The following is a 16541-nucleotide window of genomic DNA, read 5'->3' on the forward strand; positions in this document are numbered from 1 at the left end:
CTTCCTGTCACCCACTGCATTTCACTGTCACCCTTTGCCTCCCCTGGTCACACTTTGGCTCCCCAAATTACATTTCTGCACCTGGGCTCACCACCCACAAGATCCGCCACTGAATCAGATGACATATCATTCCGAAGTGGATTGGAACAATATATACTGTAGGCCACATCGCTATGTGTGTCCCCCGTGTTCACACGCTCCAGCGAGTCATTCCCTAAGTCATCATGTCCGGCATGCTGCATGCCCATTGGTATGACAACGATACATCAGACAATGGGATGTATGGTGCTGTTGCATGGGTACACACATTGTTTAGTGCGTACCCAGCATTAGTTGCAATACTATTAACATTTTTTAATTACATGCATTTTTTCAAGAACACATTTTTCATTTATTTTTATATCTCAATTACGGAGGAATTGCAAACACTACAGGATGAGGGAGGAGGTCATTACATGGGTAGCATTACTGCCTCACAGCACTGAAGTCATGGGTTCTATCCCCACCATGTGTTATATATACGGGCAGTACGGACTGTGTAATGGTTAGCATTACTGCCTCACAGCACTGAGGTCATGGGTTCTATTCCCACCATGTGTTATATATATGGGGCAGTACAGACGGTGTAATGGTTACATTACTGCCTCACAGCACTGAGGTCATGGGTTCTATCCCCACCATGTGTTATATATACGGGGTAGTATGGATGGTGTAATGCCTTACAGAACTGAGGTCATGGGTTCTATTCCCACCATGTGTTATATATACGGGGCAGTACGGATGGTGTAATGGTTAGCATTACTACCTCACAGCGCTGAGGTCATGGGTTCTATCCCCACCATGTGTTATATATACGGGGCAGTACGGACGGTGTAATGGTTAGCATTACTGCCTCACAGCACTGAGATCATGGGTTCCATCCCCACCATGTGTTATATATACGGGGCAGTAAGGACGGTGTAATGGTTACATTACTGCCTCACAGCGCTGAGGTCATGGTCCTATCCCCACCATGTGTTATATATACGGGGCAGTACGGATGGTGTAATAGTTACATTACTGCCTCACAGCACTGAAGTCATGGGTTCTATCCCCACCATGTATACGGGGCAGTACGGATGGTGTAATGGTTAGCATTACTGCCTCACAGCACTGAGGTCATGGGTTCTATCCCCACCATGTGTTATATATACGGGGCAGTACGGATGGTGTAATGGTTACTGCCTCACAGCGCTGAGGTCATGGGTTCTATCCCCACCATGTGTTATATATAAAGGGCAGTACGGACGGTGTAATGGTTAGCATTACTGCCTCACAGCAATGAAGTCATGGGTTCAAATCCCACCATGGCCCGAACTGTGCGGAGTTTGTATATTCTCCCTGCGCTTGAGTGGGTTTCCCATGGGTGCTCCGGTTTCCTCCCACAATCCAAAAATATACTGGTAGGCTAATTGGCTCCCAACAAAATAAACCCTTAAATGTCTGTGTGTGCGTGTACATATAAAATGCTCTTATTCAACTCCAGACTAAAAATATTTTTGCCCTACCCCCTGTCTGTATTCATCCCCCCCCCCCCCCCCCCCCCTCAGCGTATAATGATCAGCGATTAACATCTTCTGCCATACATTTTGAAGGGAAATTTTGTGTCACTCATTTTATCATTTTGCCAGCGCTTTATTTGCCTGAAGCCACACGTTAAGGTTCTCTACAAGTAAGAATGTCATCCTCAAGATGCCCGAAGGGCTAATTACACCATCAATTATCAATGACACCTGTGAGGTTACGTTCTCTCTTCTGCCAGATTACGGCCAAATGATATTGCTTGCCTATCAAAGATATAACTTTGCTTTCCAAACGTTAAGATGCAATTACTTATTGTAATAAATCTTAATAGTGATTTATACGGAATGACCGATATTCCACACTATGGAGGAGAGATGGTTTTGCAGGACTGGCGCGATGACACATAGAGGGTTTTCAGCGATTATTGATCGATTTGGCGGGGCGGCGGCTATCTGATCGCTGTGTTCTAAAGAACTGATCAGGTCTAAATAACCCCAATGTTTTTTTATTCCAGATAAAGTTACTTGCTTGATTTACAAGCATGAATCAGGCCCATGTACTTATGCACAGAAAGTTTCCTTTGGAATTTATTGCGGAGTCCTTGGGCAGATGGACAGGTTGTTAATACATTTTCTCTCCTCGTTATCTTTTAGCCTCAGTCTACTGTGCTAAGAGACAACACAATTCCCGGCTCCCTGCTTCGCCGCTGGAAGCTACTGCCTGGCAATTCCGGGGAAGGAAGGTAATTGGGAAATGGTTTGAAGACAGATTAAACATAATCCTATGAATATTCAGGTTACTTACCCACAGGTGACAGCGGTTCCAGGTGAGAGAGGGTTACTGGAAGCAGTCTCACCGGAATAGCATTTTATCAGTGCTTCAATTTATTTGCGAGGGCTCTAGGTGTCGCCTCTCACTCCCCCCCCCCAAGGGGTTAATCAGTGAGAGGTGACACCTACAGCCTGGTCTTTGTTAAAGAAAGGTTTATCACTGATCGGCTGGAGTCAATTAAGAAAGGGGTTAATCACTGGTCTGCTGGTCTGTTATAGAATGGGTTGATCATTGGTTGGCTCGATTCTATTAGGGAAGGGGTTAATTGCTGATCCCTCGGTATCTATTATGGATTTTTATGGAGAGGTTAATTACTGGCCTAGTACGCTGATCTCTAGGTAGGCAGCACTCTCATCTCTGCCGATGTCAGTCACTGATCTCTATTTAGGGAGCACCCACCACTCTGCTGGTGTCAGTCACTGATCTCTAGGTAGGCAGCACTCACCACTCTGCTGGTGTCACTCACTGATCTCTAGGTAGGCAGCACTCCCCTCTTTGCTGGTGTCAGTCACTGATATCTAGGTAGGCAGCACTCACCACTCTGCTGGTGTCAGTCACTGATCTCTAGGTAGGCAGCACTCACCACTCTGCTAGTGTCAGTCACTGATCTCTAGGTAGGCAGCACTCACCACTCTGCTGGTGTCAGTCACAGATCTCTAGGTAGGCAGCGCTCACCACTCTGCTGGTGTTAGTCACTGATCTCTAGGTAGGCAGCACTCACCACTCAGCTAGTGTCAGTCACTGATCTCTAGGTAGGCAGCGCTCACCACTCTGCAGGTGTCAGTTACTGATGTCTAGGTAGGCAGCGCTCACCACTCTGCTGGTGTCAGTCACTGATCTCTAGGTAGGCAGCGCTCACCACTCTGCTGGTGTCAGTCACTGATCTCTAGGTAGGCAGAACTCACCACTCTGCTGGTGTCAGTCACTGATCTCTAGGTAGGCAGCACTCCCCTCTCTGCTGGTGTCAGTCACTGATCTCAAGGTAGACAGCGCTCACCACTATGCCGGTGTCAGTCACTGATCTCTAGGTAGGCAACCCTCCCCTCTCTGCTGGTGTCAGTCACTGATCTCTAGGTAGGCAGCGCTCACCACTATGCCGGTGTCAGTCACTGATCTCTAGGTAGGCAGCACTCACCACTCAGCTGGTGTCAGTCACTGATCTCTAGGTAGGCAGCAATCACCACTCTCCAGGTGTCAGTCACTGATCTCTAGGTAGGCAGCACTCACCACTTTGCAGGTGTCAGTCACTGATCTCTAGGTAGGCAGCGCTCACCACTCTGCTGGTGTCAGTCACTGATCTCTAGGTAGGCAGCACTCCCCTCTCTGCTGGTGTCAGTCACTGATCTCTAGGTAGGCAGCGCTCACCACTATGCCGGTGTCAGTCACTGATCTCTAGGTAGACAGCCCTCCCCTCTCTGCTGGTGTCAGTCACTGATCTCTAGGTAGGCAGCGCTCACCACTATGCCGGTGTCAGTCACTGATCTCTAGGTAGGCAGCACTCACCACTCTGCCGGTGTCCGACACTGATCTCTAGGTAGGCAGCACTCACCACTCTGCCGGTGTCCGTCACTGATCTCTAGGTAGGCAGCACTCACCACTCTGCCGGTGTCAGTCACTGATCTCTAGGTAGACAGCGCTCACCACTTTGCCGGTGTCAGTCACTGATCTCTAGGTAGGTAGCACTCACCACTCTGCCGGTGTCAGTCACTGATCTATAGCTAGACAGCGCTCACCACTTTGCTGGTGTCAGTCACTGATCTCTAGGTAGGTAGGACTCACCACTCTGCCGGTGTCAGTCACTGATCTATAGATAGACAGCGCTCACCACTTTGCTGGTGTCAGTCACTGATCTCTAGGTAGGCAGCACTCCCCTCTCTGCTGGTGTCAGTCACTGATCTCTAGGTAGGCAGCGCTCACCACTATGCCGGTGTCAGTCACTGATCTCTAGGTAGGCAGCCCTCCCTTCTCTGCTGGTGTCAGTCACTGATCTCTAGGTAGGCAGCGCTCACCAATATGCCGGTGTCAGTCACTGATTTCTAGGTAGGCAGCACTCACCACTCTGCCGGTGTCAGTCACTGATCTCTAGGTAGACAGCGCTCACCACTTTGCCGGTGTCAGTCACTGATCTCTAGGTAGGTAGCACTCACCACTCTGCCGGTGTCAGTCACTGATCTATAGATAGACAGCGCTCACCACTTTGCTGGTGTCAGTCACTGATCTCTAGGTAGGTAGGACTCACCACTCTGCCGGTGTCAGTCACTGATCTATAGATAGACAGCGCTCACCACTTTGCTGGTGTCAGTCACTGATCTCTAGGTAGGTAGCACTCACCACTCTGCCGGTGTCAGTCACTGATCTATAGATAGACAGCGCTCACCACTCTGCTGGTGTCAGTCACTGATCTCTAGGTAGGCAGCACTCACCATTCTGTAGGTGTCAGTCACTGATCTCTAGGTAGGCAGCACTCACCACTCTGCAGGTGTCAGTCATTGATCTCTAGGTAGGCAGCGCTCATCACTCTCCAGGTGTCAGTCACTGATCTCTAGGTAGGCAGGGCTCACCACTCTCCAGGTGTCAGTCACTGATCTCTGGGTTGGCAGCGCTCACCACTCTCCAGGTGTCAGTCACTTATCTCTAGGTAAGCAGCATTCACCACTCTCCAGGTGTCAGTCACTGATCTCTAGGTAAGCAGCGCTCACCACTCTCCAGGTGTCAGTCACTGATCTCTAGGTAGGCAGCACTCACCACTCTCCAGGTGTCAGTCACTGATCTCTAGGTAGGCAGCACTCACCACTCTCCAGGTGTCAGTCACTGATCTCTAGGTAGGCAGCACTCACCACTCTCCAGGTGTCAGTCACTGATCTCTAGGTAGGCAGCATTCACCACTCTCCAGGTGTCAGTCACTGATCTCTAGGCAGGCAGTGCTCACCACTATGCTGGTGTCAGTCACTGATCTCTAGGTAGGCAGCACTCAGCTGGTGTCAGTCACTGATCTCTAGGTAGGCAGCAATCACCACTCTGCAGATGTCAGTCACTGATCTCTAGGTAGGCAGCACTCACCACTCTGCAGATGTCATTCCTTGATCTCTAGGTAGGCAGCACTCAACACTCTCCAGGTGTCAGTCACTGATCTCTAGGTAGGCAGCACTCACCACTCTCCAGGTGTCCGTCACTGATCTCTTGGTAGGCAGCACTCACCACTCTCCAGGTGTCAGTCATCGATCTCTAGGTAGGCACCACTCACCACTCTGCAGGTGTCAGTCACTGATCTCTAGGTAGGCAGCACTCACCATTCTGTAGGTGTCAGTCACTGATCTCTAGGTAGGCAGCACTCACCACTCTGCAGGTGTCAGTCATTGATCTCTAGGTAGGCAGCGCTCATCACTCTCCAGGTGTCAGTCACTGATCTCTAGGTAGGCAGCGCTCACCACTCTGCAGGTGTCAGTCACTGATCTCTAGGTAGGCAGCACTCACCACTCTCCAGGTGTCCGTCACTGATCTCTTGGTAGGCAGCGCTCACCACTCTGCTGGTGTCAGTCACTGATCTCTAGGTAGGCAGCGCTCACCACTCTGCTGGTGTTAGTCACTGATCTCTAGGTAGGCAGCACTCACCACTCTGCTGGTGTCAGTCACTGATCTCTAGGTAGGCAGCACTCACCACTCTCCAGGTGTCAGTCATCGATCTCTAGGTAGGCAGAACTCACAACTCTGCAGGTGTCAGTCACTGATCTCTAGGTAGGCAGCACTCACCATTCTGTAGGTGTCAGTCACTGATCTCTAGGTAGGCAGCACTCACCACTCTGCAGGTGTCAGTCATTGATCTCTAGGTAGGCAGCGCTCATCACTCTCCAGGTGTCAGTCACTGATCTCTAGGTAGGCAGCGCTCACCACTCTGCAGGTGTCAGTCACTGATCTCTAGGTAGGCAGCACTCACCATTCTGTAGGTGTCAGTCACTGATCTCTAGGTAGGCAGCACTCACCACTCTGCAGGTGTCAGTCATTGATCTCTAGGTAGGCAGCGCTCATCACTCTCCAGGTGTCAGTCACTGATCTCTAGGTAGGCAGGGCTCACCACTCTCCAGGTGTCAGTCACTGATCTCTGGGTTGGCAGCGCTCACCACTCTCCAGGTGTCAGTCACTTATCTCTAGGTAAGCAGCATTCACCACTCTCCAGGTGTCAGTCACTGATCTCTAGGTAAGCAGCGCTCACCACTCTCCAGGTGTCAGTCACTGATCTCTAGGTAGGCAGCACTCACCACTCTCCAGGTGTCAGTCACTGATCTCTAGGTAGGCAGCACTCACCACTCTCCAGGTGTCAGTCACTGATCTCTAGGTAGGCAGCACTCACCACTCTCCAGGTGTCAGTCACTGATCTCTAGGTAGGCAGCATTCACCACTCTCCAGGTGTCAGTCACTGATCTCTAGGCAGGCAGTGCTCACCACTATGCTGGTGTCAGTCACTGATCTCTAGGTAGGCAGCACTCAGCTGGTGTCAGTCACTGATCTCTAGGTAGGCAGCAATCACCACTCTGCAGATGTCAGTCACTGATCTCTAGGTAGGCAGCACTCACCACTCTGCAGATGTCATTCCTTGATCTCTAGGTAGGCAGCACTCAACACTCTCCAGGTGTCAGTCACTGATCTCTAGGTAGGCAGCACTCACCACTCTCCAGGTGTCCGTCACTGATCTCTTGGTAGGCAGCACTCACCACTCTCCAGGTGTCAGTCATCGATCTCTAGGTAGGCACCACTCACCACTCTGCAGGTGTCAGTCACTGATCTCTAGGTAGGCAGCACTCACCATTCTGTAGGTGTCAGTCACTGATCTCTAGGTAGGCAGCACTCACCACTCTGCAGGTGTCAGTCATTGATCTCTAGGTAGGCAGCGCTCATCACTCTCCAGGTGTCAGTCACTGATCTCTAGGTAGGCAGCGCTCACCACTCTGCAGGTGTCAGTCACTGATCTCTAGGTAGGCAGCACTCACCACTCTCCAGGTGTCCGTCACTGATCTCTTGGTAGGCAGCGCTCACCACTCTGCTGGTGTCAGTCACTGATCTCTAGGTAGGCAGCGCTCACCACTCTGCTGGTGTTAGTCACTGATCTCTAGGTAGGCAGCACTCACCACTCTGCTGGTGTCAGTCACTGATCTCTAGGTAGGCAGCACTCACCACTCTCCAGGTGTCAGTCATCGATCTCTAGGTAGGCAGAACTCACAACTCTGCAGGTGTCAGTCACTGATCTCTAGGTAGGCAGCACTCACCATTCTGTAGGTGTCAGTCACTGATCTCTAGGTAGGCAGCACTCACCACTCTGCAGGTGTCAGTCATTGATCTCTAGGTAGGCAGCGCTCATCACTCTCCAGGTGTCAGTCACTGATCTCTAGGTAGGCAGCGCTCACCACTCTGCAGGTGTCAGTCACTGATCTCTAGGTAGGCAGCACTCACCACTCTCCAGGTGTCAGTCACTGATCTCTAGGTAGGCAGCGCTCACCACTCTGCTGGTGTCAGTCACTGATCTCTAGGTAGGCAGCACTCACCACTCTCCAGGTGTCAGTCACTGATCTCTAGGTAGGCAGCATTCAACACTCTCCAGGTGTCAGTCACTGATCTCTAGGTAGGCAGCACTCACCACTCTCCAGGTGTCCGTCACTGATCTCTTGGTAGGCAGCGCTCACCACTCTGCTGGTGTCAGTCACTGATCTCTAGGTAGGCAGCGCTCACCACTCTGCTGGTGTTAGTCACTGATCTCTAGGTAGGCAGCACTCACCACTCTGCTGGTGTCAGTCACTGATCTCTAGGTAGGCAGCACTCACCACTCTCCAGGTGTCAGTCACCGATCTCTAGGTAGGCAGCGCTCACCACTCTGCAGGTGTCAGTCACTGATCTCTAGGTAGGCAGCACTCACCACTCTGCAGGTGTCAGTCATTGATCTCTAGGTAGGCAGCGCTCATCACTCTCCAGGTGTCAGTCACTGATCTCTAGGTAGGCAGCGCTCACCACTCTGCAGGTGTCAGTCACTGATCTCTAGGTAGGCAGCGCTCACCACTCTCCAGGTGTCAGTCACTGATCTCTAGGTAGGCAGCGCTCACCACTCTGCTGGTGTCAGTCACTGATCTCTAGGTAGGCAGCACTCACCACTCTCCAGGTGTCAGTCACTGATCTCTAGGTAGGCAGCACTCACCACTCTGCAGGTGTCAGTCACTGATCTCTAGGTAGGCAGCACTCACCACTCTCCAGGTGTCAGTCACTGATCTCTAGGTAGGCAGCGCTCACCACTCTGCATGGTGCTGCAATAGAAGACGCTATCCCGTAACTCTATTCTGAATAATATTCTCAGCTCCAACTTTCTGCAATCTAACATGATAATGTCTCCAATATCCCACCCACCTTTGCCTCAGTGGACGCCATGTAATGTTATTGCACGAGCATTGTTAAGGCTGCTGTTCGTGGAGTGGAATATGAATTGAACTTGCCGGATTGAGCGATTTCCCGGTGGACAGCAGAAGTCGTCTCAGTTATACTGTCTAATTGAGCATCTGCAAGAGTCCATTTGGGGAATATCTCCTGTGCATTGTCCCAGTGTTATAACATCCTTAATTGTATCCTGTAAATTGTGTCATGAAGAGACATTTATGCAGATCTGCAGGAACGCAGCCACGTAATATTCTACTGATATAATGGAGCGACACGAGGAGAAAGCAATCATATCCTGCTGCCAGCGAGCTAGTTACTGGCCGGACAGTGTAACAGATCTGATGCCACATCTATAGAGCATGTTGGATTTACAAACCACCAGAGAGAGAAAACACCCACTGACACCTAGGGGCCATCTCTTAATACTGGAAAGGGATGGCAAGGAAAGAGCGTGGTAACCAGCTCCAGTCACTAGGGTTATAAAATGGCGGAGGCTGAAACGCCCTAACTGTAAAATGGCGGCAACCAAAATGCCCCAACGAAATGAAATAGTGGCACCTGAATGCCCCATCTGAATAAAGGCATAAACTGAGTTGAGAAGGTCTCTCCACCCTTTACTGTAGCATAGTGTGGACATGCCACACTACAGGCAGAACTCACCAGCCATCTTTGAAAAGTCTAGGTGCCTCATAATGCCCACTTATGCCCCATGTGACCAAAAAGGAAATGCCAATATGCAAATTGTTTCTATGTACTGCTCTGAAACAACCTACCATATCTTCCTGATAGGCTAAGCCCACACAAAGTAACCTCCCCATTCCTTTAAGCCGATCTACCTAGCAACCTATATTCACTTCAACCAATCACAAAAATGAAATAATCTTATATAGTTCCATGCCTATGCAGCCCTCACTAAGGGCCATATGTATCAAGCTTCAAACAGTGATAAAATGGAGAGTGATAAACAGCCAGCCAATCAGCTCCTACCTGCCATGTTACGGGCTTGGTTTGAAAAATGACAGGTAGGAGCTGATTGACTGGTTGTTTATCACTCTGCACTTTATCACTTTTAGAAGCTTGATACATATGGCACTTAACCTTCTCACCATTGGGATGTCGGTATTCTGACTGATGACATTCTGACCGGTCATCACTATGTATCCTGATTACAGGATGGTACAGCCAGCATCTGTCCAGCCTGGAATACTGGGATAACTCCAGTACACACACTATGTAAATACAGGCTTAGGCAAGGCATCAGAACGTTTATACCTAGATTTCAGAATATAATTATAGCTTTTCTATGTACAGCAACTGACAATGTGTACAAATAATAATACACAATAGACCCACAATGGGGACAATCTGGACAGAAAGAGTGATATACTTTTTATTCTGTGCCACATTAGAGTGCCTCCTATTCATACTATGCCACATTAGAGTGCCTCCTATTCATACTGTGCCACATTAGAGTGCCTCCTATTCATACTTGCCACATTAGAGTGTACCTTGTTCATTCTGTGCCACATTAGAGTGCTCCTTGTTCATACTGTGCCACATTACAGTGCCCCTGTTCATACTGTCCCACATTACAGTGCCCCAGTTCATACTGTCCCACATTACAGTGCCCCCTGTTCATACTACGCCACATTACCGTGCCCCCTGTTCATACTGTGACACATTACAGTGCCCCCTGTTCATACTGTGACACATTACAGTGCTCCCTGTTCATATTGTACACATTACAGTGCCCCTGTTCATACTGTGCCACATTACAGTGCCCTGTGTTCATACTGTGCCACATTACAGTGCCCTGTGTTCATACTGTGCCATATTATAGTGTCCCCTGTTCATACTGTGCCATATTACAGTGCCCCCTGTTCATACTGTGCCACATTATTGTGTCCCCTGTTCATACTGTGACACATAATAGTAGCAGCTGTGCATACTGTGCAACATTACAGTGCCCCGTGTTCCCACTATGCCACATTAGAGTGCCTTTGTTCATACTGTCCCATATTACAGTGACAGTTGTTAATACTGTGCCACATTATAGTGTCCCCTGTTCATACTATGCCACATTACAGTGACAGCTGTGCATACTGTGCCACAGTGTCCCCTGTTCATACTGTCCCACATCACAGTGCCTCCTATTCATACTGTGCCACATTACAATGCCCCCTGTTCATACTGTGCCATATTACAGTGACAGCTATTAATACTGTGCAACATTATAGTGTCCCCTGTTCATACTCTGCCACATTACAGTGCCTCTGTTCATACTGTGCCACATTACAGTGCCTCCTATTCATACTGTGCCACATTACAATGCCCCCTGTTCATACTGTGCCATATTACAGTGACAGCTATTAATACTGTGCAACATTATAGTGTGCCCTGTTCATACTCTGCCACATTACAGTGCCTCTGTTCATACTGTGCCACATTACAGTGTCTCCTATTCATACTGGGCCACATTACAATGCCCCCTGTTCATACTGTGCCATATTAAAGTGACAGCTATTAATACTGTGCAACATTATAGTGTCCCCTGTTCATACTCTGCCACATTACAGTGCCCCCTGTTCATACTGTGCCGCATTACAGTGCCTCTGTTTATACTGTGCCACATTACAGTGCCTCCTATTCATACTGTGCCACATTACAGTGCCCCCTGTTCTTACTATGCCACATTACAGTGCCCATGTTAATACTATGCCACATTAAAGTGCCCCTGTTCCTACTATGCCACATGACAGTGCCCCTGTTCATACTGTACCACATTACAAGGTCCCAGTTCTTATTATGTAACCCTTATAGTGCCCTCCACATTACAATGAGCAGATCAGATTACGACACATTACAGTGAAGTCACTGTCATGACAGAATAGTTTGCAGTCACCGTCATGACAGACACATAACCTCATTGCGCTATTTGCATGCACTTCACATGTTGCATGCCCTTTATACTGATTATAATACCAATAACCATGATTAATATCATACTGTGCTTATTTAGTAATTAGAAGTAACTCAGGATCAAACTCACCTGGAGTCAGCAGGATTACGGACATTGTGATTAGCGAGCAGACCACCAAAATAACCAGCAATGCAATGGCGATTCCTTTCCAGTTCCTCTGCGGTGGGCCATTACTTACAACCTCCTAGGCAAAGAACAAACATGGAGTATTAGTCGGCATGTATGCACAGATGCAGGTACAGGATGTCTATACAATATATGTCTTGGATGTACTATACATGTTTCTATATTATTACCACCATTCATAGCAATAACACAAAAAACAACAACAAAAAAAAGTACTGTTACAAAGAGCTTACTATCTAAATATTAAATAAGTGCTTCTCTGGGTCAAAAAAATACAAACTTGATTATACGAATCAGCCTGTAAGACCAGGAACCGGAGTGTACTCTTCCTCTGATTATATCACAATACCCACCTCTCCGATTGTCATAACGGAGACATATCCCAGACAATCAGGCTGGGGGGGGGAGAGGGTGGTGGTAGGGGGAGCCCCCGATCACCATTGTTGCGTGGAGATTTCTAGGGACCTGCAATGGGTGTTGTAAGCTGCCCGATGGTAAATCAGGTATTTACCAGGAATCTCTCACAAGTCACAGATGGGTAATGAATGTTTGCCACCAGGGACACTGCAAGGGACAAGCATGTCGCGGTCCTCTGCCCAAGTACCCTTGTACAGGTGCTGACAGCAAGAAAAAAACGCTGAAGTCAAACCAGGAGTCACCCAATGCAGTACCAAGGTAAAAGTCAGTGGTAGTTAATGGCACAAGGTCAGGTACACTGGAGCAAGAATGAGCCTCTACTCTGACACCAGAGAGCTCCCATCAACTTCCTTGTATGGGTAAACCTCCCTGCACCAATCAGGACCTCCCTTTTAGGCACAGCTGGAACTTTTAATCTTGCAAAGAGCAGTGCACATGTTCCTATGGGAGCTGCAACCGCCTGTTTAGTGCAGCCGTCAGAGGAGTGGAAGCCCTTAAACAGAGCACAACAGAGGGACTCTGGGCCTGCCACCCATTGGGCCCCAGTACTGCTGGATTGGGTAAGTGAGAGCCAGGTTCGGCTGCGCTGTGACAGTATCTCATAGAAGTTACTGTAAGTAGGAAATTTCTGTCTCCCAGCAAGTCACTGTGCACATTCCCAAAGTGAATCACGCACATGTACCAGAGAAATCTCAGTGGCCATCTTGGAATAGGGCATGTAGCCTCCCTAGAGATCAGGAAGATTGGAGTCTGCACAGTAGTGCACTTCTCCCTCATCTGAAAGGCCTTTTGTTATCATTACTAAACCATAAAAAGGCAGGTGACAAACATATAGAGCATAAACAAATACAATGGTATGAACGCTAGAAGGTTGTTTACACCTGGACTTTATACAAAGATACACACGTGTCCTGTGACACACATCGCAGTCAAGCGTGTTCAGTGCCAAAACCAACATACAACTAGTTTTCACCTACTCCTGCCCCATTATAAAAGAAACTTTCCCCGTCCTTGTCTATACGTCATCCCATATATATTTAATCGTAATTTAATTTAACGTTCCAGTAACCCCTTCACTCCTGGGTGGCCGGCAATGATTTGCAAAGTGTTTCAGGCCCTTGGAGCACGAGAGGAATAAAATAACAGTTAATCAATAAATGGATCACACTAATTCAGCCAGTCATTAATTTACAGCCGGTTATTCATGCATTTTAAAATGATCTGATTCCGCACGAGACGTGACCTGAAATGGAATTGGCCTCTGGCTGCTGCTTGCTCACGTCGCTGCTAAGATTAACAGATGTAGTTTTTCATATGGAAGCTGCCCAGAAGCCAGGGGAGATAATGACGAGGTACAATGTTTGTACTTTCTGACGAGAGTTGGGCAAACTGGCAAACGAATCGCACCCGTAACACAGGAGGGCATCAGCTGTCACTCGAGTGGATTCAAATGGATTTTTATTATATAGAATTATTTAAAGAGCTGCATTCAGGAAGCTTTTTACCACCACAAAAGAACTCGATTTCTTTTCCTTACTTAGAGCTGATGTAAATCTGGCTTCATGTTATACTTTTAATGGGGTGCATTCAGCACACGGCAGAAAACGTATTCACAATCGCTGTTCTTAAGTGGAAATTCAGGCACTTAAAAAGAAAAAATAGGAATTTAATACCTACCGGTAATTCCTTTTCACGTAGTCCTTATGGGATACTGGGAATGGTCTTAAGACATTGGGTATTAGAGGGTATCCGCAGGAGACAGGCACATCTATAACTTTGAAGCTGGGTGTGCTGGCTCCTCCCCTCTGATTCCCCACCCAGGAACCAGTTAATGAAAAACTGTGCCCGAAGGAGAATGTACATATGAGAGGAATAACTAGTATGTCACCTATGTAAACATAAGTGTGAATAGTGTGGTGAGATTTATGCCAGCACACCCGCATTCATACAAAATAAAAAAACAACTATAATACCACCAACTGGATGGATTTTCCTTAACAAGGTCACTGAACTAGACCTTAGAACCAGAAGACCATAGGTTAACTTCTGAACTTTATAAGCAGAATAAAGCTGCAGCCAGACCCCCGCACAGGGCGGGCGCCCAGTATCCCATAAGGACTACGTGAAAAGGAATTACCGGTAGGTATTAAATTCCTATTTTCACTAACGTCCTTGATGGGATACTGGGAATGGTCTTAAGACATTGGGGATATCCCAAAGCTTCCAGAACGGGAGGGTACGTGCGGAGACTGCTGCAGTACCGCCTGCCCAAACTGGGTATCTTCTTTGGCTAAGGCATCAAACTTGTAAAATTTTACAAAGGTGTGTTGCCCTGACCATGTAGCAGCTCTACAGAGCTGCAGAGCTGACACACCCCGAGCAGCCGCCCAGGATGCGCCCACCGATCTGGTGGAATGAGCCTTTAAAACCGGAGGTGTCGGCATGCCTGCCGTCACATAGGCTTGTTGGATTGTGGTCCTAATCCATCTAGCAATGGATTGCTTTGATGCAGGGTGTCCTTTCTTTTGTGCGTCATAGAGAATGAATAGACAATCTGTCTTCCTGATTCTTGACGTCCTCTGGACATACACACGCAAGACACGCACAACATCCAGGGATACCGGAATATCCGGTGAACTAGATGCAGACGGGACTACAATTGGCTGATTAAGGTGAAAGGAAGAGAGCACCTTAGGAAGAAATCGCGGGTTAGTTCTCAACTCCGCTCTGTCTGAGTGAAAAATTAGATAGGGGCTCTTACAGGAGAGCGCTCCCAATTCGGACACTCTTCTAGCCGAGGCAAGGGCCAAAAGGACCACCGCCTTCCAGGTGATATACCGCAATTCTATCGACTCCAATGGTTCAAACCAGGAGGATTGAAGAAAATTAAGAACAACCTCCAAACTCCAAGGAGGTGTAGGAGGTACAAAAGGAGGCTGGATGTGAAGCACTCCCTGAAGGAATGTTTGTACTTCCGGGATGGTAGCCAATTTCTTTTGGAAGAATATGGACAGGGCCGAGATCTGGACTTTTAGTGAGCCCAGACGGAGACCCAAATCCAATCCCGCTTGTAAGAAGCACAATAACCTGTTCAGGTTAAACTTCGCCGGGGGGACCTTCTGCTCCTCGCACCAACCCACGTACTTCCTCCAGATCTTGTAGTAGTGGGTGTTTGTTACCGGCTTTCTGGCCTGAATCATCGTGGTGATAACTGATGAATGCAGACCCTTCTGAGCTAAGATTTTCCGCTCAGCCTCCATGCCGACAAACGTAGCCGCCCTAAATCTTGGAAGACGCAAGGGCCTTGTGTGAGTAGATCTCTCCTTAGAGGCAGGGGCCAAGGATCCTCGATCAGCAGGCTCTGTAGATCCGAGAACCAAGCCCTTCTTGGCCAGTCCGGAGCCACCAGAATGGCTTCCACTCCCTGACTTCGAACCCTTTTTAGAACTCTTGTCAGAAGCGGTATGGGTGGAAACAGATACACCAAGGGAAACACCCATGGAATTGTCAGGGCGTCTATTGCCACTGCGCTGGGATCCCTGGTCCTTGTGCAGTACATGGGGACTTTGTGGTTTAACCGGGATGCCATCAGATCTATCGATGGCTGGCCCCAACGGTCCACAATTGCTGCAAACACCTGTGAATTCAGGCTCCATTCCCCGGGGTGGAGGGCGTGACGACTTAGGAAGTCCGCCTCCCAATTGTCCACACCCGGGATAAAGATGGCCGACAGAGCCACCACGTACGTTTCCGCCCAGGTCAGGATCTTGGAAACTTCCTTCATGCAAGTCCTGCTTTTTGTGCCTCCCTGGCGATTTATGTAGGCCACAGTTGTGGCATTGTCGGACTGTATCTGGAGCGCCCGACCTTGGAGGAGATCCTGGGCTTGTAACACTGCATAGTATACAGCTCTCAGCTCCAGGATATTGATGTGGAGTCTCGCTTCCCACCGAGTCCACTGACCTTGAAAGGTTCTGTCCATGGTCACAGCACCCCATCCCTGCAGACTCGCATCTGTCGTGAGTCGCACCCAATCCTGGATGCCAAATCTCCGACCTGCAAGCAGGTTCGACTCCTGAGTCCACCATAGAAGGGACTGCCGGGACTGATGCGACAGAGAAATCCTCTTGTACATCAGGAGATGAGAGCCCGACCATTTTGCCAACAGATCCAGTTGGAACACCCTGGTGTGAAAGCGTCCGAACTGAAT

At 48.7% G+C, this 16541-nt stretch overlaps 1 protein-coding gene across 1 annotated transcript in view; it reads right to left on the minus strand.

Moving 5' to 3' along the window:
- DPP10 (dipeptidyl peptidase like 10) overlaps positions 1–16541 on the minus strand; it is a 260103-nt gene that overhangs the window by 180916 nt on the left and 62646 nt on the right. Inside the window, exon 2 of the mRNA XM_083154339.1 lies at positions 11858–11972. Coding sequence (XP_083010465.1) covers positions 11858–11972 — 115 coding nt within the window. The remainder of the gene's footprint in view (positions 1–11857; positions 11973–16541) is intronic.

This window comes from Crinia signifera, chromosome 7 (assembly GCF_055691185.1).
Source record: "Crinia signifera chromosome 7, ASM5569118v1, whole genome shotgun sequence".
In the NCBI taxonomy this organism is placed as follows: domain Eukaryota; kingdom Metazoa; phylum Chordata; class Amphibia; order Anura; family Myobatrachidae; genus Crinia; species Crinia signifera.